Source organism: Macaca mulatta, chromosome 9, assembly GCF_049350105.2.
Source record: "Macaca mulatta isolate MMU2019108-1 chromosome 9, T2T-MMU8v2.0, whole genome shotgun sequence".
Classification (NCBI taxonomy): Eukaryota; Metazoa; Chordata; class Mammalia; order Primates; family Cercopithecidae; genus Macaca; species Macaca mulatta.
This window is the reverse complement of record NC_133414.1, coordinates 138,109,556-138,133,051: the sequence shown is the minus strand read 5'-3', so window position 1 is coordinate 138,133,051 and position 23,496 is coordinate 138,109,556. Positions and strand designations below refer to the sequence as shown.

General features: G+C 47.2%; 1 protein-coding gene across 1 annotated transcript in view; it reads left to right on the top strand.

Annotated features, from left to right (window-relative positions):
- The window catches only part of ADAM12 (ADAM metallopeptidase domain 12), a 375,660-nt gene that overhangs the window by 315,673 nt on the left and 36,491 nt on the right, over positions 1–23,496 (top strand). Inside the window, exons 12-14 of the mRNA XM_001087980.5 lie at positions 1,908–2,085; positions 6,779–6,868; positions 8,902–9,097. Of these exons, the coding sequence (XP_001087980.4) occupies positions 1,908–2,085; positions 6,779–6,868; positions 8,902–9,097 (464 nt within the window). The remainder of the gene's footprint in view (positions 1–1,907; positions 2,086–6,778; positions 6,869–8,901; positions 9,098–23,496) is intronic.

Below are 23,496 nucleotides of genomic sequence, written 5' to 3'. Positions count from 1 at the left end.
TATAAGTGAGAGCTAAACACTGAGTACATATGGACACAAAGAAGGGAATAACAGACAACGGGGAAGGAGAATAACAGAAAACTCCCTGTGGAGAACTATGCTTATTGCCTGGGTGATGAAATAATCTGTACACCAAACCCCGTTAACATGCAGTCTACCTACATAACAAACCTGCCCATGTACCCCTGAACCTACAATTAAAGTTTAAAAGTGAAGGGCCAGGCGTGGTGGCTCATGCCTGTAATCCCAGCACTTTGGGAGGCCGAGGCAGGTGGATCACCTGAGCTCAGGAGTTTGAGGCCAGCCTGGCCAACATGAACCCAATCTCTACTAAAAATACAAAAAATTAGCCAGGCGTGGTGGTGGGCGCCTGTAATCCCAGCTACTTGAGAGGCTGAGGCAGGCAAATTACTTGCACCCAGGAGGTGGAGGTTGCAGTGAGCCACTGCGCTCCAGCATGGGTAACAGAGTGACAGTCAGTCTCAGAAAATAAAGAAAAAATAAATACCTGGTCATTAAAACTCTGGCTAATAGCATGCCTTATATACTCGGGGAAGAAAAGGGAAACCACTCGGAGAGGATGGTGCAGTGTTATCAGTTCGGTCCTGGAAATCATGATCTCAGAATTTGCCAAGCTCTGTCATTAAGTGGCCGCTGGTCTACCATCATTAGGGAAGCGTAGCAGCTTGCGTTGGTTCGGCCAATTGATTGAGATCCAGTTCTAATGTCATCCTTATAAATGTCTCCGTCGGGAGAGGGTGCTTGGGTTTGCTGGACAGCAGTCCCTGCTCCCTCTCTAAGTAATAAAACTTTCTGGGTTTCTGGCATGCTTATACCTTAATAATCCTTGCTGCCTCAAGACATGGGAAAATGCATTTGTAAAAAGTGAGACACTCTGTGTATGTTGGATAACACTGGCTGCTTTGGGAATCAAACCCCAAATGCTCAGTGGGTTGCCATATTAGCGTGTTTTCCGTCTGGATGAGGCCCTGAGGCTGTAGGCTGCAGGTGGCTTCCCTCCATACAATGAGTTAGGACCAGATGCCATGCCTGACTCCTCCATCTCCTAAAACCATGGGATACCCTAATCTCAGCTGGCAGATGGGGAAAGAAAGGATATGAAGAAGTAATACTCGCTTAAATACCATCAGCCAAAAGTGACCTATATCACTTTTGCTCATGTTCCAGTGCCAAGAATTAGTCATGCAGCCCACCCAGGTACATGGGGGCTGGGCAGCCCTTCTAGAGCACAGAAGGGGAGCATAACTTTGCTGGGGAGTTGGCTGACCCTGCCACACCCGGTTGTAGCCCTGGAATTTAGAGGCAAGGGTAAGATCTGCGTTTCTGGATCACCTCCATTCTCTTACAGCTGTGCTGGGGGAAGACAGTGATTTGACCTTTGTAGACCCGAATGCCAATATCAGCAGGCCCTGCCCTACAGTGGACCCATGTGTCCTTGGAAGCGTGGAATTAATAAACACCATCATTCATACTCTTTCCTTCTTTGCACTTTCCAACAAGGACATTGTTATATGTTTGTATTACAAGCTACAACCCCTAAGAATTCTCTCTTCATTGCGTCATTTCACCCAGAACTATTAATAATGTCTTTCATGAGACTCTGCCTGAACTTGTTGATTTGAAAACCATCAAATGATCATTTCTTTTTTGATAAAGCCCTTCTTCATCAGTCACGCTGGCACTGTACAGGAATGGATGTCGGGATAGAACTGAATGTGCCTCGCTTTACACTGCATATCTGAGTTTGTTGATATGCATTGTTCACTGAGACCACCAGTGAACACCTGGGTGGATGTGGCCAGTGGGTGCCTTCTTGTGGGCACAAGAAGGGCAGGCAAAGCCGTTCCGTGCCCTGCAACTTACTGTTCTGGGCTCTCCTTTCTCAGGTACCCATTTCCCATGGTGTTCAGCAGTTGCAGCAGGAAGGACTTGGAGACCAGCCTGGAGAAAGGAATGGGGATGTGCCTCTTTAACCTGCCGGAAGTCAGGGAGTCTTTCGGGGGCCAGAAGTGTGGGAACGGATTTGTGGAAGAAGGAGAGCAGTGTGACTGCGGGGAGCCGGAGGTAAGAACCATCCCCAGAACAAGGACACAAGAAGCCTTGTATCCTCAGCTAGGCAAAGATGACAGGACTTGGAGGAACTGCACAGCCAGATGAAAGTACTAGAACTCAGGAAGGAAGAGTCCTGTCTGGCCACCCTGAACAAGGCCCATGAGCTAAGGTGGCTTTCTTGAATTTTAACCATTGCATGGAATAAGTGATCACTTGATTTAAAAAGATAAATAATCCTATCGAAGGGTGCGACATTCTCAGCAAGATGAGGGCAAAAACAATACAAAAGCGTTTAGCTTTGAGTTTGGCAGAGAAGAAAGCCCTGGAATTCTAGCTTCAAATAGCTAATAAGCACCATTTCTCTCTCTTTGTAAGGTGTGCTACCAGAGGGGAATCTGAATAAGCAGCATTCATTTTTAACCAAGAGCTTCCTCTCCGGTTGAAATTCTGCCTTGCTGCTGCACATGCCTCTGTATATACAACTTGAGGCTTCTGTCTCTCATGCTTGTAGCTTTCAGAAGCAATAAGTGAAGGCAGGGAACATTTTTATCTAGCACAGAGCTTATTTAACCCTGTTTTCCAGCCAATATCAGGAAACGTCCTTGTTTTAATAGGGCCCAAGATAATCAATATAAAAATTATAAAAGCCACTTTTTCATCTCTGAATAATCTCAAGAAGGAAAGACAGAAGACACCATGAGGCCTCCTGGTAAAACAGGTGCCCTTTCGAAGTCTGGAGGGGGTTGTGTTTAGAATAAATCAAAGCAAGCCGTTGTATAGCACGCAGTCTCCGTGTGGGATTCCCTCCCTGAGAGTTTATGCAAGCTGAAATAGTAGACAAGTTCAAGGCAGACTTAGCTAAATTCACAGATGGACTTAATGAGAGCTTAGGAAGGGCATCTCCAAGGGCTGCTCTGAAAGAGGGAGTTTAGGGTGGAGAAGAAATCGTGCTGAGACTCTGGAGTATCCGATATATTCCTGTGTTCATCAAATAAACAACTGGCAAACAGAATGTTCATCGTATCCCCATCTTCAAGTCTCTGAGGTTTTCCATACCAGGAGGAATGAGCTTGGTCTGACAGTTTCTGCAAGAATGTTGGAAGTGTGTAAGTATTGGGTGGGAGTAAGGGGGGATGTGATGTAGAAGTGGATTCTTCAAATGTTTTTATGCCCTTGCCAAACTCAGAACTTAACCATGATAATGACATTGTCTGGAGGGGTGTTTAATTTTGCTCACAATGAGCAGGGAATGGTTGCTGTGTAGGAGCAAGTCCTAATTATAGTGTTACAGAAACTCTTCTCAAGATTAACAGAGGAAAACTTAAAACCATCACGGGTTGGGGTATGCAAAGGGGAAATTCCTTGTAGGCCTTGTTAATTTCTTAAAGGAAAAAATGAATTAGTTTAAATTACTCGTATTTCTCAGGAGAGACCATGTTGGCTTAAAATGGTTTGTCTTTGATTTGAACTTCTTATGATTGTTTGTTCATCTAAATAAATTTGACAGCTCTTCATGAAGCTATGAACTCTTGGGTTTGGAATGATTTTGTTAGCAGTCATTTTACTCCATATGCCACCAGCAGCAGCCACACCACTGCCACAATCACGACCACTATTGCTAACATTACCATCTCCACAATCACCCCCACCACCTCCTCCACCCAACAGCATCACCATTTCTCTCATGACCATCATCACCATATCACTGCCAGTACTGCCACCATCATCACTACTGCCCTCACCATCACCCCACTATTATAACCACTGCCATCTCCACAGCTACGGCCACCACCACGGCCACACCAGATCCACATCACTACCAGCATCACTGCTACCATCCCCACCCCTATCGTTATCCCCACCACCACCATCACATCAGCAAATGCTTGAGTGCCTAAAATGTGCCAGCCACTCATATTCTCATCCTCTCTCTTTTCTCCATGAAGGAGTCATGCGGCTCGACAGGGTGCTGTCCCTCCAGGTGGCATGTTGCATTGTAGGGTAGCTTTGATTATTACGAACTCCCTCCTTAGGGAGCCAAGCTCCACTTGCATGCAGTTACCAACTTTGTATTTCTGTGGCTAAGGTCCTTATTTTATAGGATAAATTCTTGATATTTGAAGATAGCCCTCATTCCCCTCATCCAAAGTTCTCTCTTTGAAAGTTACAGGTGAGCCTTTTGCCTCACTTTTTAGATTTGCTTTTTATTATTATTATTATTATTTTGCTTTTCAAAAAATAGTTTCAAGTAGTTATTATTTGAAAATAATAGTTTCAAGGTTCAAACTCAAATTGTGTTTGGCAGTGTGACAACCCATTTACAGTTTCCAAACTGCTTTGCCTAAGAATTTTAGGCAAAAAGACTTGTTAACCTAGGTTCTTTATCCCACTACCCAGTGCTCAGGCCCTGGAGTTATTCTGCATGCCCTTGCATCAGATTGACCTGGCCATTCCCTGGCCCATAGAGGGACCCAGTGTGTTACCACATCAAGGAAGGAGTGGATGGGATCCAAAAAACCTCTGCCATCACCCAACGGAAACCAGCTTCTCCCTTGCTCCCAGAAATAATCTCCATTATTTACAAGAAGATGGCTTCTAGTCTTCTCCCAGTTCATTGTGATTAAGAATCTGTCTGCTACCTACAACCTGAGAATGACAAATAGGGCTTTGCAGAGAATTCTCTAATGCTTTCATTATTCTGTCTTCTTTGGAGACTTGGTATTCATTGGCTCTGTTGGACTTCTCTATTGAGGACTAAAATAATAAATGTAGCAGCAGATGAAGAATGTGTCTCTTCTGAGAAATATGGTAATGCAGAAGAAACAGATCCTGGGTGGTTTAAAGACAGGTTGATTGCTGAAGCCTTCCAGGACGGGGCATTGGATTTATATCAACATAAGGAAATCCTGACAACTCACTCATCCTTCCAGCTAACAGGATTGGGAAAGCAGCCTTATCTCCTTGTTTAAAGTCAATAGGATGCCAGTAGCTTGTGAATATCTTTTAAACTTAGTTATCTTTCTCACATTATCATCCCCTTTGAAGTCAGAGCCATTTGGCTTGGCTGCATTTCCATGTGAGCTGCTGCTTATATTATTGGGTGATTTGAGAGAGGGGGGAAGATATTTCTTAAAGAATTTTAGGACCCAGATTTAGGATGGCTGATTTAACATGGAATTTCAAGAAAACTTGTAATTTGGTAAATGTGTCATTTGTAGAGCCATTTAGACCATAAGGCCCAGGATAGCATTGGTGTGCACTCTGATTTAAAAATGCAATTAATGGATTACTTTTTTAAAAAAAGTTCCTAAACTCTTTCAGAATTATAAGTCCACAGGTTCGAAACCCTTACTGTCATAAAAGTTACAGCTATGACTTCTGGTTGACAGTTTTATCTTATTGTATATTTTATACATTCTGGATGTTTATAAAGTCCTCAAGCAAATTTAACATTTAATAACTTTGTAAGTCTGTATAATAGAAGCAAATGGAACATCAAATGAGAGCATAATTCATGGAGTTTTACGTGGGATATAGTTTCAGTATCTAGGTTTGCCATAAATCTTCTGGATTATTGACAAAATTGTATTAATTGCATTTATAAAACTCATGATAAATCCATTCAAGAAAGATGGTTTTCAGGAGTAAAGTATTATACTATTAAACTAGTATGTGATTAGCTTCACCCCAGCCATTAGTATAGAAATTTTTCAGAGCATATCATATATTGGATAAAATAAAAGAACAGTGATAAATTACTCAGTATTAAAGATCTATGAACTGTTCCATCTTATGATAATTACATTTCTTCTAAAATGTGTAAACTCTAGGTTACTTGAATGTTCTCAAGTATAAGGACTTCACTTGATAAATGTGTGCAGGCCTTTTGTTGAGAGCTAAGCAAAAAATGTCAATCTCTTGTTTTTGTTAGGAAAAAAATGGAAACAATGGGTACTTGTGGAGCACAGCATTATAAAGGAGTTAGTTTCTTTTCTCACTTTTGTTTCAGAGAGGACAATGCATCTAATGCTTGATCTATCCATTTAAATCGCTTGCAAATCAATGGGCATGGCCCGTAGTCCTCCTTCCGGCCAGTGGGTTGTTATAATGTCCTAATGTCCGTTTCTGACCTTCCGAGTGATGGAATCCTCAGGCCAGACAACTTACCTGGGCTGCTCAAGGGTCTCCTCCACGACCCTGGTGGGATTGCAGGGAATTGTGGTTGAAACCACTGGTTAGACTTCATTTCCTGCCAGTACTCTCTAGATCAAAAAGGGTTCATTTTTGAAGAATACAGATTGTACGCATCTATGTATATTTTTGATTAGGTAATTTCAAAGTCCTCGAGGGATCCTGATGCAGTTCATTGCAATGAGATCCGCCTGGACAACCCTCTACAGAGCCCCAGTGTGCTACTGCTGACTAGAGTGATGTCCCCGGCCGGCCAGCTTATGTCACAACTGCTTTACCTTTCATGAGGGCACTTGTGTGCTACTGGCTTTTTCCAGGGACTTGTAGACCCAGTTGGTTCATAAATAGCAGAAGCTTTGCTTTCCTAACAGACAGAAACAGGTGGGTGTGCAGTTCAGGAGCTGGGCCCTCTGAGTCTTTCTTGCTTTTCACAGCCATTTGAGGTGTAATGTTTGCATTCAGTGAGTGCATACTCCCTAAGACCCTGTCAAACAAATCCCATTTCCCTCTCCAGGAATGTATGAATCGCTGCTGCAATGCCACCACCTGTACCCTGAAGCCAGATGCTGTGTGCGCACACGGGCTGTGCTGTGAAGACTGCCAGGTGAGTCACTGGAGCTGCAACTTGACCCCCAGGTCGCCAGCAGGTTCAGGTGGTTCAGATGTGACGCAGGGCAAGCAGTGCGGCTGGAAGGTTTCCCAGCACTCACCACAGCACGCACCATCCTGCCTTCTCACGCCAGTTGGTGTTACCCACCTCTTATTGTGTATCTTCCAATCTTGGGGTGAAATGCACGCTTTAATTGCCACTCACTTGTGTTTATTTATTTAGTGGCTGACAATTCATCAGACCGGTAAACCCTAGTTCAACTTTAAATGTTCCATTTGTGCCGTCAGAGGCACATGCGGTCCTACTGTGCTGACAAGAGCAAGGCGAAAACAAGTCCCCACCACTGTCGCTCAGGTTCCCCCAGGTCCACCTTCTCCTCCATCCCGCGAACACCTGCCTGCTGGGTTGTCCCAGAAGTTTTGTATAAACAACTCAATCTTAACATCCTCCCAAAAGAAGGTGCCACCGACCCTGCCCAGCCAAGAATGGCAGTTTTATGCTCTCGCCATTGCTGCTAGCTAGGACTGCGTTTCTTTTGGCAGTTCCATTGTCTCATTATTCAAAGCTGATATCTGACAGAGTAGAAGCCTGAACTTTTGATTCAGCAGTTCCAAGGGTAGAGTTTTATTTTGTTTTAATTAAGCAATCGACCCCGACATTCCGCTTACAGGAAACTCCCTCTTAGCTGCTCCACGTGAGCGCGGTGATTTAGAAGTGCATTGTAACATTTAATGTTCGGCTTTAAAATAGCCTTCATCCTCTTCCTAATGCTGATTAATTTCTGAGGGATGTTATAAGCAGCTGTCTCTCCCTGGCCCCCAGTAACTGGTGGAGGAAGGTGCCTGGAAGGGAGTTGGGGGAAGGGGGGAAGCAAGTCTGAGCCTGTGCCCAGAGCATGCCCAAGTTAGGAGGGAGGACCACAAGGCCATGCCTGATTGTGGTTCACTTTTAGGTTATGGCTTTTTAACAATTGCTTTCAACTTCCAGATCTTCTAGAAGTTTGCAGGGGCCTTATCCCTTTGCGTTTGAGGAGTATGCAGGGAACTAAGCCCAGGACTTGCAGCAGTCCCTAGCCGTGTAGTCTCAGACAGGCTACTCTGAGCCTTAATTTCTTCAACCACAAAAAGCTGAGTCATTGGTCAGATGGCTTCTTTTTTTTCTTTTCTTTTTTTTCTTTGAGACGGACTCTCACTCTGTTGCCCAGGCTGGAGTGCAGTGGTGTGATCTCGGCTCATTGCAAGCTCCGCCTCCGAGGTTCACGCCATTCTCCTGCCTTAGCCTCCTGTGTTGCTGGGACTACAGGTGCCCACCACCACGCCCGGCTAATTTTTTGTATCTTTAGCAGAGATGGGGTTTCACCATGTTAGCCAGGATGGTCTCGATCTCCTGACCTCGTGATCTGCCTGCCTCGGCCTCCCAAAGTGCTGGGATTACAGGCATGAGCCACCGTGGTCAGATGGCTTCTAACATCCTTTACCTCTCCCTTGTTCTTCTCCTGTTCTTCCCATAAAGCAGTAAAGAGAGAGTTCCAGTTGTATGATTTGATGACAAAGTAAAATTGCTATTGTGATTCTGCCCTTAAAGTCATTTTTATTAACTTGCCTACAAATGCTAACACTATAAATGCAAATGTCCCCTTGAAATGTGTGATGATGTTGACACCCAGAGACCTTTTCCTTAAGAATCAACCAGCCCAGCAGCCAACGCTCCCCTCCTTCTTCCTCCTCTGAGGTGCCAAGTGCCGGCAGCCAGCTTGCGTGTTCCTCGGAGAGCCCTGATGTTGCATGACATTAAAGAGAGGCTGCTCTTGGTTGTCCCACCCACTTTATAGTGGAACAGTGAACCCCAGAGTGAGAATCTGATGATTTAATGAGCTCTCTCTACATTAGAAGCGACTTCCTTTGAAATCCTCACCCCTTTATGTGGGACTTTAAGATGCCCTTGTCTGCTCCAGCCCAGGAGTGCTGCTGAGAGCTGCCCCTCCCTTTCCCCGGGTGCATGTGCCATCAATGGCCCTCTCCTTCCAGCTGAAGCCTGCAGGGACGGCATGCAGGGACTCCAGCAACTCCTGTGACCTCCCGGAGTTCTGCACAGGGGCCAGCCCTCACTGCCCAGCCAATGTGTACCTGCACGACGGGCACCCATGTCAGGGTGTGGACGGCTACTGCTACAATGGCATCTGCCAGACTCATGAGCAGCAGTGTGTCACGCTCTGGGGACCAGGTACGTGGCCGCCACAAGCTTGGCCTCAGGAGAGGCGCTGGCAGACCTGGGATTGGGGGCGTGTGCTCTGTTCTGGCAAGCCTCCACTCCAGGCGGGCGCTGTCCACACAGCATCCGGTGTGTTCAGTCGGGAGTGATTGACTCCCAGGGAGGGGCTGGGGCCACACTGGGCATGGGGTGCGCAGAAATGAGCGCTGTCTGGACCCTGGCCTTCAGAAGCTCAATGCAGTCCGACAGGGGATGCAGGATCAGCTACTGTGTGCCCCAGGGGATGGCAGGGATGAATCCGTCATGACTCCTGCCCTCGGATAGCATAGCACGTAGTTGGACAGACAGACAGAACTTTCCCACCACCACTGAGATTTTAGTAATGCCCCTTTGTACTCAAAAGAGGACCCCAACCAAGTCAGGGGCCCAGAGCTCCACTTGAAGCATGAGTGTGTCGGTAATTGGAAGGCCTGGGAACAGCAATGAGTGGCTCTCGAATGGGAAAGTGGGTGGTTGAGTCAAACAAGAGGCTATCGGTTCACCATGTCACCAGTTCAGGCTGGGCACTTGGCACAGTTTGTCTCTTCTGACCCTCCAACAAGCCCCTGAGGTGGGGACTATGAAGTTTTACAGAAGATGATGCTCAAACTCTGAGACCAAATGTCAGTTTCCCCAGGTCTCCAGGCTAGGATTTGAACCTGGGTCACTGTGACCCAATGCCCATGTGATACTCCCACAATGCACAGTCACCCCGAAGAGGGAGGTCTTGCTCTAAAGCTCTACCAAAGCTCCAAAATGAAGCAGAAGCTCAGATGCAAAAGGGGGAAGAATTCATCCCCGGCGTCTCTCTCCTCCATGCCCCACCTTCTGGGGTCAGATCCAAGGTCTCATTGGGCAGCCCTGGACTCCAAGGCCCTGTCACCCCAGAACCATTTGAGATTCAATGCCTGTGTCCAGCTCCCAGGAGTCCAACCATGAAATCCACAAATACAGGCCCCACCCTGTCCTGCAGTTCTCTTTCCCTTATTGTAACGTGGCTGAGTCCTTTATCACTCCCTCCTCCCGCTGGCTGCAGAAATGACCTCAGCCATGGCCAGAGACCCCAGCTCTGGCAAGGCCGCTGTGGTCGGCCAGGCCCAGGCTGAAAGCCAAGCAGAATCAGGCACGATCTCTAGGGAGAGGGAAACCTGATAGGACCTTTGTCAGACTTTTGTTGTGAGGCTTTGGTGTTAGGAGTGATGAGGGAAGTAAAGTGGAACAGAAAATGACAACTAAACCTTGAAGCTTGGGTTTTCAATGGAATGTGAAAGCCACGACCAGGCATGGAAAACAATATGGATGTCCCTTGGAGCTGGGTCCTGCTGGGAGGCCCATGTCCCCTGCCAACCAGCAATGCCCTCTGTACTTGGAGCTTTCTAAGGCAGAAGAAAGGGCAGCCTGGTAGCAAGGATGGATGAGCAGAAGCCTCTGTAGCTTGGCCTCTGAGGAGTTGTTCCGACGCTCCTCAGCACTCAAGGATGCCTGCGGGCAGGTGGGATGGGGGGGCCTGCAGTTCCTGGACCCTTAGCGCTTCATCCTTGGACCCTGAGCAGCCCTCAGTCCTGGCATCATTGCCTGCTGGGCCTTGGGGCCCCCTAGGCAAAGCAGGGGGCAGGAGCAGTGGGAGACACCCTGTTGCAATGACAAGAACTAAGTCAGGACTCGCTATACACATTGAATGGTGTTTCAGCTTGACATGGTTTAGTGACTTCAGGCACCATTTAGCCAAGTGAGGTCACTTTGGGACTGCAGCTACTGCTGCAGGCCAGATCTTCATGGCTTCATGCATCCTTAGTGCCATCCCCTTCCCAGCCTTTCTCCAGAATCAGCAGTCTCCTTTTCATGAGTTACAAGGGCCGTGATGACGTTCCTTTCCAAAAAGCATTTTGTGGCCAGAGCACACACAGCACTTGGAGCTTTGGGAGTGAAATATGTTCCTTAATGCCCTGCCATTTTCGAACAGCTGGCCCCGTTTCCAGAGTGAGGTCAGATGGAACTCGACAGTGCTGTCTGAGACACCCCCAGTGTGTGACTCAGCTGGCTGTGTGCCTCTGATTCATGGTGACCGAGGCTGGTATTTATTATCTCATCAAACTAGTCCTTCTGCAGCTGCCTGACCAGAGAGAGAACCAGACAGGCAGACAGACTGACAACCTGACCCACAGACTGAGCTTTTCAAAAGCAAGAGCAATAGGAAGTCACCTGCGTGGGCTCTCATCATCCCTACGATGGAGCGGGAGGCTGGAGGTCTGAGTACCCGGGTAGCCACATCCTCTTCCTAAGGAGGGGGCTTCCCTGGGAGCTCCTGGCTTAGCTCTGCTCTCTCCCATCCACCCTCCCTGGTAACTAGGAGGCCTTTGCTGGGGTGGTGGTGGGTGTGGCCACTGCACACAGCATGGAACATCCATGGCGTCAGGACTATTGGTAACAAACGTGTTTTGGTGAAGAGGCTTTACCTTTGAGGAGATGGCTCAGTGTTCCTGGAAGCCATAACACTGAGACCAGGCTTGGGGAGCCACCTTGGACTTGTGACTTTCTGGGTTTTGGTCAGTCCTGCCCACCGCTTCTCAGTTCTTCAGATCATTATACAGACTTCATCAGGAGAGCAGAGAGCAGGGAAAGCCCTTGATGCCAGGGAGCTCTTAGAATGGGCCTTTGACCACCTCCTTCAGGAGTGCAGTGTGCTCCTTCCTCCCTTTGTCAGTGTTTCCACCTGGTTTCCAGTTTACAGGCCCTGTGTGAGTTTCCCATGGCTGCTCTAACAAATTAGCACAAACTTAATGGCTTATAAATGCTTCATCTTACAGTTCTAGAGGTCAGAAATCCTGAAATTAAGATAACTGTCAAGGCAGCATTACTTTGGGAGGCTCTGGGGAGCATCCGTTTCCTTGCCTTTCCCAACTTTTAGAGGCCACTTGCATTTCTTGGCTCATGGCCCCTTCCTCCATCTTCAAGGCCAACAGCACAGCATCTGCAAATCTCTGTCTCTCTCTGACTTCTGCTTCTATAGTCATATCCCTTTCTCTGACACTGACTCTCCTGCCTTCCTCTCATGAGGGCCCCTGTGATTCTATCAGGCTTACTCAGATTGTCCAGGGTGATCTTCCCACCTCAAGATCCTAAAAGTAATCACATCTTCGAAGTCCCTTTTGCCATGTCAGATAACATGTGCATAGGTTTTAGATAAGGATGTGGGCGTTTTGGGGGAGCCACAAGCATTGAATAGACCACTTACTAGCAAGGGACCTTCTGCAAATTGCTCAACCTTGTTGTGCCTCATCTGTAAAATGAGGATAGTGATCTACCTACCCCAAGGGTCTGTTGTCCTCTAACATAGCCTATGATCTATTCCATATAATATATGTGGTTCTATGCTAGATGCAGAGCTCCTAGTAAATCTAAACTCTATAAATAAGACGAAGCTGCACTCCCAGGAAGCTTAGACTAGTGAGCAAGATACTCAAATCCTTGGGGTCTGTAAAACGGGCTATAAGAGGGTCATAGGCCAGATATGTTGGGGTGGAGGAAAGCAGCCAGCTCAGAGGCTTTGAAGGCAAGGTTGCCGTGGAATCGTGGTTTGCCAGGGGTGGAAGAAGAGGGATATTTCCGGTATACAGAACAGCACAGCTCAGGGCACACAGGGACAGTGGGGCCAACCAGGGCAAGTTCCAGTAGTTCTGTATGTGTAGAGCTTGAGCTGTGACTTGGAGAGCAGAGATCCTCATCTGCCACACCATTCTCTCATTTGTCAAGTATTTGTTGACGTCCTGCTCTGTGTAAGATGCTGACTCAAGAGCCCTGACTCTGCCAGAGTGACACACTTCCCACAGTCCCTGCGCACTCCTGCCTGGATCTGGAGGGGAGCGCGGATGTGAAGCCATCACAATATCCTCCCGGGAGGCATGGATCCCGGACAAACGCAGTCCTGGGAGCGGAGGTGACTTCCTCAGCCAGGCCCCTGGCCAGCCAGATATACCATTGAGAACATTTCAATGCTTTGTTACAGTGGTTGGTTTGAATTAGCTTTTCGTGATTCAGAAAGGAAAACTTATTGTCAAGTTTGCATTTGCAGTATTTCCCCACCCAGGAGCAAATGCTTCAGGATCTGGATCACGTATGCACTGGGGTCATCGTAGGCCTCCTGGGAAACGCAGTAACTCAGAGCTCCAGGAGCCCTTGAGTCCTTGAATCCTTGCCCCACCGGCCCTTGACATTTGCACCCTAGTGACCTGGCTGAATTGCTGAGTTGTCCAGAATTCTCCAGTTATATTCAGGATGTCCGTTACTCACCGTCCAGATCTGGCGACCCAAACACTAACTGGATGAAGCCCTTCCTTCCAAATAACGATTCCCTTTTGAAATGGGCTTTTCTCAATCTGGCATTCTATTTCAATAAAATAATCCTGCTTCCAAATCTTTCTACAAATAAAGCAATAGAAAATTCAAAACACATGCCTGCAACTTCTAACTGGCAAAGGAATACACTTTGAGAATGCCTTTTGGGTTTTTTGTTCATTTATCTGTTGTTCTCATTGTTTTTGTTGTTGATAATGTACGTTCTCGTTGGCTAGGAGTATAATTTTTTTCTCACTGATTTTTGTCCCACAAATCTTGTATCTCAAGACTTCCTATGTTGATTTCAAACACACAAATGTTACTCACAGTTCAAACTGTGTGGTTGGCGTTTAGCTCTCTTTGCCCGGTTTAGTCTTAGTATCTACAAAGATTTTCTGTCAATATGACATGACCTTTACTCCTTCTGAAATATAGCTGGATATGTTTATTTAGGTAGCAAATTTACTTTTACCAATGTTGTTTGTCAGAACCACTAGCATAGTTACTGAAAATATTCCTTGGCAATTAATCTTAGAGATAACTACACATCTGTAGTCACAAACAATTGGCATCAGAGAATTCCTGAAATGTGTTAGCTTTTTCTATTTTATCACTCACCAGAATCTAATGTCGTTTGATTTCTGCAGTGTGAGCTGGCCAGAGCATTTTGTTTATCTGCAAAGCTGGTTTACATGAGCTTGGTTTATTGTGACCCACTTGGGGCAGTGCATTTATGAATCACCTACAACTCCTGTGGCCACAGATGGGAAAAAAAGATTTTTTTTTGCCAGAAGTCGTATTGTTTAGAAGTCAGGAAAGTCTCCCTTTTGTCCTATCAAGCGAGAAAGAAATGATAAAATTTGTTCATTTGGACTTCATTTTCTGAAGAATACAAAGGTCCGTCTGAAGAAGAGAGATGGGAAGAACAATACAGTCTCCAGTTGTTTGTAAAAATGCCTTTGTCTGTGGATGTTAGTGGCAGGGGTCAGGGAAATCAGTGACAGAGGGAAGGAGGAGCTGATTTGACTGAACTGGAGAAGTATATTTGCATAATAGAGTCATTTTAAGTAAGATTAGATTGAGTAAATTGTGGGCTTAATTCAAGATGCCATCATTTCTCTTTCAAAAAAAAAAAAAAAACATAATGACATTGGGAACTTCCAAACTACAATTACAAATATAAGTTATAGCACTCTGAAGATAAAACTGGTAATTAAAATCCATCACTTTCTACATAATTATAAAATACAGTATGGTGTCAAAATTCCCTCTGAAAGCCTAAATTTTATCTTTTGATAATGGCAAAATTTCTAAGTGTTCCATTATTCAGGACTCAAAGGCTCTAACTGATGTAATATGGTAGTGATAAGAACACCATTGTCATTCTTTCTAAGAAATGTGAAATCTCTTGTCTTCACGAAGACAGACATTTTTTAAGGCAGCAACTTCGAACCGAATCTGTACCTTTATAACATCTTACAAGTGGATAGAAGTCATTTGCACTTTTTTGAATTACTGACCATTCTGTCTCTAAGACAAACGCCAGATGGCAGCTAACACACAGAAGCCACGGGAAGCACTCTGTGGGCCCCTCCTCCGCCGTCCTGACTGGGATCAGCAGGTTCTGGACAGGCAGGGTGTGCAGAGAGTTGTCTGCGGGCTCCGTGCCTTTGAGCCTCTTGCCTTTAATGACGTTTTCTTTTAGTGCTGGAGCTGCATCTGCTCCCAAGGTCGGCACTCAGCCCCCCCTTCGGTTTCCCTGCTTGTACGTTTTCTTCCTGAACTTTGAAGGAATAACAGTTTACCTTTCCAGGAAGTAAAACGTCTGTCTTTTTATGACCTTACATAAGATCCCACAGTAATACTTCATTTGATGTCAATGAATAAGTGGAAATCCAGAGTCAGAGAAAAGATAACCAGCAGACAGTGTTCATTTGCCCAGGCTGCTGTGTTTGCAGAACCACCGTTGACTTCCTCCGGGAAGGGCACTGGAGACATGATGTGCTTTCCCCAAATGGCTTTTTACTCACTTGTTCTTGGAACACATCTGTTCTGCGCTGGCCCGAGGCACCATCCCTGCCCACAGGCAGGAGCCCTGGGCCTCCCAGGAGGCAAAAGCAGTGTGGTAAATAAAAGAGGAGGACAACCTTCGGAGGAGGGAAAGGAGGGCCAATCCTAGCCTCCATGGCAAAGCTGGGGGCAGAGGAGAGCCCTGAAGGACACAGGAGCCCTGGACCCTCATCCAGCTGACTCAGGCATCAAGTTCCAAGGAAGATGCTGACTCCTCTGGTTTTGGTCATGTGCCCAGCATTGACCTGATCATATAACCTGTGGGATGGACCGCTCAGATTCAAGCTTATGTGCATACCTCTGCCACTGGATAGGAAAGTTAGCTCCAATAAACCATGTAAAATGGATTTCCCATAAGGAAAATGTTCTTGTTCCTAGAAGAAGGGATATGGGAGAGGTGTTGAACAAAATAATAAACAACCCTGCGTCTCCTACCCCCACAATCCATGTTCACAAAGTGCTGTTGCTGCTCCAAGCTCCCAAAACAACCTCTTACCACACAGGTAGATTCCACCCTGGAGGGGTGTGGCCAGTATGTGGTTCTGGAAGGAGTTGTGCTGAATCACTCTGGCGACCACTAACTGGCAGCTCCCTGGCCCTAGGAAGTGGCCCAGAGCCCACGGTGCTACCATCCTACAACCTAACATCGGAATTCAGGGCAGCAGGGGCGTGTTGCAAACAGGACCAAGTTTTGGCCACTGTGTCCTTAGAAGTTTGGTTCATTTTAAATCCCTCGGCCTTTAAACATCCGTGTTCCTCATGGGAGATTTCTCATTACAGCCTGGAGACTCCAGGGCAAGGCACCCTAGCCAACTGGGTAAGAGTAAGCATTGTAAACAGGGCTCTGCTCCATCTTCCTCCCACCTTCCTGCAACCCTCACCGCCACTACCAAATTAAAGCAGCAGCAGTTTCAGAGGGCTGATAGAAGGACGCAAAAGATCACATCTGTTGGGGCTTCCCGTGAGTTATCATAGCCACTTTTCTTCATCCTCCAGAGAAGAGAATGAACAAAGTAGATGACAGGGGTTGGAGTATGCATTCAGACCTTTGATTCCATAGAGAAATGCATCTGTCCTATCATGTTTACATGGCTGATGAAATCATGGCCTGCCTCTCCTGCAAATGTGCGTTTTGTTTGCCATGTGGCAGTGAGCCGTATCATTGCTGTGCCCTGGGGACATCATGTCCTGGCCATATTTCAGCAGTAAAGCGTGACATGGCATCCCTCACTCCCTCATGTTTTGGGTGAAAGCTGAAATGAATGAAACTCTTAGAAGGTGACCGTTACTGCCTTCCTGGAGGTAGAGACAGAAGGTTAACCTTTAGAACCTCGCATCGTTCGAGCCACTGGATGAATTAATAGCAGAGTGGAGTCCGTTTTACTGGCCAAACTTCACTGAGATTTATTTCTTGAGGAACTACTTCCTCAGAGGTTTCCAAGTCATTCTACTCCAAATTTTTCATTTCTTTCCCTGAATCAGTATAGATGCAACAAAAAGCATACAAATATCTGCTGCCTGCCTCCATCGTCCCAGTTTTAAAGGGAAATCTCACTGCGCATGCTCGGGTGCCAGGGGTAGGCTGTGACCCAGGTCAGTTCAGCACCTGAGACATGAGCATGAGGTGGCTGGTGTCCTCACCTGTCAGGAGATGTTTTGGAAAAAGATTTGGTGGAGATGGAGTTGACACCACGAACAGGTGGATTACAGGAGAATATGTTGGTGGTTCTGAAGAGGTAAAGGATGGCAGGGACAGGAGTCTGTGGCCAAGTAGGGGGTTTCTAAGAGGAAGGCTGTACAGGATCAAGGCTGGATCATGAGTTTTGCCTTTAAACCCATGAGCCAAACCCAACTTTGCCGTTTACATTGTGATCTTCGGCAACTTGCTAAAATGCTGAGGCTAAGTGAAAAATCTCTGAAATGGGGAGAATGTAGACCTTACGGGGTGGTTATAAGGATCGAAGATGATACTGCGTGCTGTGTCCAGCACCGTACTTTAATTACAAGTGGCCCACTGATGATCTAAAAGGTGTCGTTCAGTTAAAGTGTGTGTGTGTGTTAAGAGCAAAGAGGAATGACAGGAAAATGATCTTTGTTCCTAGGGTTGAGTGGCATAAAGAGAAGTCAGACTCAAGGCTTTTGCCCGGGGTTGCCTGCTGCCTCTTTCAACATGGCACTGGGTGCTGACTCAGGAGGAGTCTGGAGGCCCAGCCCAGGGCAGGCCAGGAGGGTTCCCAGAACCAGCTGGGATTTGGGGGCCGCAGGGAACCGCACACATTGAAAGGAGTAAAGGGATGGGTGCAGGGAAGTTGAAATCCTTGTGCTCGATGATCGTTCTGATTTATATGCAAAAGATGTGCAAAAACTATTAGGGTTTCAGATGAGATTCCCTTTCCTTCTCATTTCCTGAGGCATCTGGTTAGCCCACAGTCTCTACTAGGTCCCCTTAATGTGTAAGGGCCTGGGGACCATAAAGTGTGAGGGAGATGGATATAAAGCCCCTACTGACGTGATCATGAATCATTACAGGTGTGGTAAGTGATGCGAGCAGGGGCTGGTACAAGGAGTTCTCTTCTCCCCCACACACACCCCCAGCCCTAAAGTCCAGAAGCTACGCCTTCCCCACAGCCCAAGGTGGTCCTCATTATCATTTGGGTTTCCTAGGGGCCTGCCACATGCCAGGAGCTCTACACACTGACTCAACTCTACAGCACCTTTGAGTCAGGTCCTTGTCCCCATTTTACAGATGAGGGGACAGAGCCTCGAGAGCTTGTACAACAAGGCCTTTTGGACATTGAATGCCAGATCAGCCCGAGTTCCAAGCCTTTGTTCTTCCCACTCTGAAGCGTGGTCACTGAGTTTATCAATCAGACAGGAGGGGGCATTCTAAAAAGCCTGAAGACTGAGAGGCATTCTACATTTTTCTTAGATCCCATACATGCCCAGCTATAAAACAAGGCTTCCTCCTGAAAGTACCCAGCAAAAAGAATCACTGATCACTGACCTGTCACTCTCTCAGCCACACCTTTTGGATATCACAGAGCAGGTGGGAAGGAGCTTTGGCACTCATCATCCTGCATCCATGCAGGTTCATCAAGGCTGCCTGACAAAATCAGGTTTAAAAAAAGCATCTATCCCATGCTTAAATATTATTCTTCGGCTGTGACTTCATCCCATTTTGATTATTCTGGTAAGAAGCTTTTAAGGGTTCACTTTGATAAGCAATAGAGTGGGTGGTTTAGTTGTGGAAGTCATGAATATACACCCACTGGGCTAACAGAGAAAGTGCTCACTGTTGGAAGAATGGGTACTCGAACCTAGAAACAAGACTTCCAGTGATAACAGAAGAAAAAATGTCAGCATCCTGAGAAAGCCAGAAGTGCAGGGAATGTGCCATGGAAAACAAGAAGACTGAGATCAGGCCGGGCATGGTGGCTCACGACTGTAATCCCAGCACTTTGGGAGGCTGAGGCGGGCGGATCATGAGGTTAGGAGATTGAGACCATCCTGGCTAACACGGTGAAACGCTGTTTCCACTAAAATTACAAAAAATTAGCCAGGTGTGTTGGCATGCGCCTGTAGTCCCAGCTACTTGGGAGGCTGAGGCAGGAGTTTGAGACCACCTTGGCCAACATGGTGAAACCCCATCTCTACTAAAAATACAAAATATTAGTCAGGTGTGGTGGCGGGCACCTGTAATTCCAGCTAAATGAGAGGCTGAGGCAGGAGAATTGCTTGAACCCGGGAGGCAGAGGTTGCAGTGAGCCGAGATCGCACCATTGCACTCCATCCTGGGCAACAAGAGCGAAACTCTGTCTCTAAATAAATAAATAAAAATAAAAAGACTGAGACCAAAGGAAACGTAATCTCAGTAAAATTGTTCCACAATGTAGGGGAGTTTTTATAAGACAATCTAAATTAAAATGTGATTCTTTGTTTCTCATTATTAAGTTAATTGACAGCATATTAGAAGATGATGTTTGACTGTGTCGTCTGTGTTTGTAAAATTCACATATTCAAATTGGCCATAAGCCTTTCTGAGGGTTTGTCTTTGGGAGAATGGCGGCGCTCCTGAAATGCCAGGTGGCTCTCTGCTGGGGCGTGTACCATGCTTCTGCGTTACTGGTAAACAAGGCATTGCATCTTACACACACCTGGTTTTCTGAGCTGTGCCGCTCCACCAGCATTTGCGGCATTAAAATCATAAGCACACCCTGTATTAGTCTGTTCTCACACTGCTATAAATAAATAAATACCTGAGACTGTGTAATTTATAAAGAAAAGAGGTTTAATTGGTTCTTGGTTCTGCAGGCTTTATAGGAAGCAGAGTGGCTTCTGCTTCTGGGGAGGCCTCAGAAAGCTTACAATCGTGGCAGAAGGTGAAGGGGAAGCAGGCACACCACACGCCAGAGTGGGAGCAAGAGAGAGAAGGAAGAGGGAGGTGCCACACACTTTTAAACGACCAGATCTCAATGACTCACTCACTATCCCAAGAACAGCACCAAGGGGATGGCGCTAAACCATTCAGGAGAAACTGCTCCCATGATCCAGTCACCTCCTACCAGGCCCTACCTCCAACACTGAGAATTATAATTCTCCATGAGACTTGGTGGGGACACAGATCTAAACCACATCACACTCTGACCCAGAAGGCTCAGTGTGTTTCGGCTTTGGATTCCCAAGTAGAGATCCAGTGTTTTCACTTCCAGAATGCTTTTATACTTGATTACACACTGTTTCCATGCCTTTGCTTGACTTCCTATCTTAACGATAGCCCTTTATCTGGTATTCGTGTATGAAGCTTCCCCTTTGCTTCGCCGGTACATTTGCAGTGTCTTCAGTCCCTGTTGATGTTGATCTCGCTCATCCTTTCTCTCTCCCCCTTCCTCTCTCCCCCTTCCTCTCTCTGTGTTTATCCTTCTGTACTCCTCAGTCCAACCTCATCTAACTCTCCTCCCAGGCTGCCGTTGAGCTGTTTGTGAGCTCACGTGTCTAAAACTGCTCAAAGTCTCTTTAGAGCTCCCTATAAGGAAAACAAATTTATCAACTGGCACATTTGAATTGCACCATGGTATATGTATTCTTTAAGTGGTCACAATTCCCAGGAAAGAAATTACTTTATAATAAAGGTAGCAGAAACTAGGACATCCGAATAGCATTGTGTGCAATGGCACAGTGATGTCAACTCCACCCACCCATTTCCTAGGAGCTAAGCAATCACTAGGAGCTGCTTGTATTTCCGAGTCCTGGTCTTATGAAGTAGGGAAAGAAGCAACAGAGCCATTTCCTGCCCCATTTTATTAGCGCTTCCATGAGCAGCTGCAGCACACCCCACAGCCACTGAACCTGCTGTTGCTTGGGCTGCAGGGCCAGGTCTTAATCTGCTCTCTACGCCTGAGACCCAGTGCAGGGTCCAGCACCTGTGAGGATGGAGCACAGGAGGGAACAGCACAGAAGCCTGGCTTCACCCTTAGATGATTCTGCCTTCAATACCTATGTGAATCTAAGCAATATATTTAACCTCTGATGTCCTCATTTTCTTGTCCATAAAATGGAATAATGAGACCTACCTTGTAGGATTAAATGGTAGGATTCGGCTCCTGATGTCTTCTCTAAGAGGACTTCTCTGACCAGCCTGCCTTTAAGAGCAACAGTCCCCCGAACCCTCCTACTCTGTTTCTACCTTCATAGCATTCCCTAACACTGGACTTTAGAGGAACATAAGCATTTGTTTTCTTTCTGTTTCTCCTTGCAATTTTCAAGTAAGCAGGAGGTTTGTCCAGTTTGGTCCCTGTTATACTAGCAATGTCTGGAAGATAGTAGGTGCTGAATAAATATGTGTGTCTGATTGAAGCCTGCAACATGATGGCTGGCTGGCTGGCTGGACGGGTGGATGGATGGATGGATAAATGGATAGATGGGTAGATAAATGGATGATGGAAGGAAGTAGGAAGGGAAGGAAGGAGGAAAGAAGACGGAAAGAAGGATGGATGGGAAGGAGATAGAGTTAGGCAAGTAACAAATACATAGGGTGTGTGCAAAAACACACAAACAACTGTTGCATTGTTACTATTCTAGATGCCAGTTTTTCCAAACTACTTTGATCAATCAGATCCAAGTACTTTGATCAAAAGTGCCACCAAACAGGATGAAATTAAGTACAAAGTGCAGGTTCCACACTGAGGCTCGCCTTCCCCATCCTTCCCTGCTCAGACAGAGAGATGAAAGAGAAAAAGAAGGCAGAATGCGGACAAATCAGGTCCCTACTAGACAGGAGCTGAGTGTGTCGGTGGTGTCGTCCTACTGTGAGCTGAGTGTGTCAGTGGTGTCATCCTACCGTGAGCTGAGTATGTCGGTGGTGTCATCCTGCTGTGGGCTGTGTCAGGGGTGTCATCCTGCTGTGGGCTGAGTGTGTCGGTGGTGTCGTCCTACTGTGAGCTGAGTGTGTCGGTGGTGTCATTCTACTGTGAGCTGAGTGTGTCGGTGGTGTCATCCTACTGTGAGCTGAGTGTGTCGGTGGTGTCATTCTACTGTGAGCTGAGTGTGTCGGTGGTGTCGTCCTACTGTAAGCTGAGTGTGTCGGTGGTGTCGTCCTACTGTGAGCTGAGTGTGTCGGTGGTGTCATCCTACTGTGAGCTGAGTGTGTCGGTGGTGTCCTACTGTGAGCTGAGTGTGTCGGTGGTGTCGTCCTACTGTGAGCTGAGTGTGTCGGTGGTGTCGTCCTACTGTGAGCTGAGTGTGTCGGTGGTGTCGTCCTACTGTGAGCTGAGTGTGTCGGTGGTGTCGTCCTACTGTGAGCTGAGTATGTCGGTGGTGTCGTCCTACTGTGAGCTGAGTGTGTCGGTGGTGTCCTACTGTGAGCTGAGTGTGTTGGTGGTGTCGTCCTACTGTGAGCTGAGTGTGTCGGTGGTGTCATCCTACTGTGAGCTGAGTGTGTCGGTGGTGTCGTCCTACTGTGAGCTGAGTGTGTCGGTGGTGTCGTCCTACTGTGAGCTGAGTATGTCGGTGGTGTCATCCTACTGTGAGCTGAGTGTGTCGGTGGTGTCCTACTGTGAGCTGAGTGTGTCGGTGGTGTCGTCCTACTGTGAGCTGAGTGTGTCGGTGGTGTCGTCCTACTGTGAGCTGAGTGTGTCGGTGGTGTCATCCTACTGTGAGCTGAGTGTGTCGGTGGTGTCGTCCTACTGTGAGCTGAGTGTGTCGGTGGTGTCGTCCTACTGTGAGCTGAGTATGTCGGTGGTGTCGTCCTGCTGTGGGCTGTGTCAGGGGTGTCATCCTACTGTGAGCTGAGTGTGTCGGTGGTGTCGTCCTACTGTGAGCTGAGTGTGTCGGTGGTGTCGTCCTACTGTGAGCTGAGTGTGTCGGTGGTGTCGTCCTACTGTGAGCTGAGTGTGTCGGTGGTGTCCTACTGTGAGCTGAGTGTGTCGGTGGTGTCGTCCTACTGTGAGCTGAGTGTGTCGGTGGTGTCGTCCTACTGTGAGCTGAGTGTGTCGGTGGTGTCGTCCTACTGTGAGCTGAGTGTGTCGGTGGTGTCCTACTGTGAGCTGAGTGTGTCGGTGGTGTCGTCCTACTGTGAGCTGAGTGTGTCGGTGGTGTCGTCCTACTGTGAGCTGAGTGTGTCGGTGGTGTCGTCCTACTGTGAGCTGAGTGTGTCGGTGGTGTCGTCCTACTGTGAGCTGAGTGTGTCGGTGGTGTCGTCCTACTGTGAGCTGAGTGTGTCGGTGGTGTCGTCCTACTGTGAGCTGAGTGTGTCGGTGGTGTCGTCCTACTGTGAGCTGAGTGTGTCGGTGGTGTCGTCCTGCTGTGAGCTGAGTGTGTCGGTGGTGTCGTCCTACTGTGAGCTGAGTATGTCGGTGGTGTCGTCCTACTGTGAGCTGAGTATGTCGGTGGTGTCATCCTACTGTGAGCTGAGTATGTTGGTGGTGTCGTCCTACTGTGAGCTGAGTATGTCGGTGGTGTCATCCTGCTGT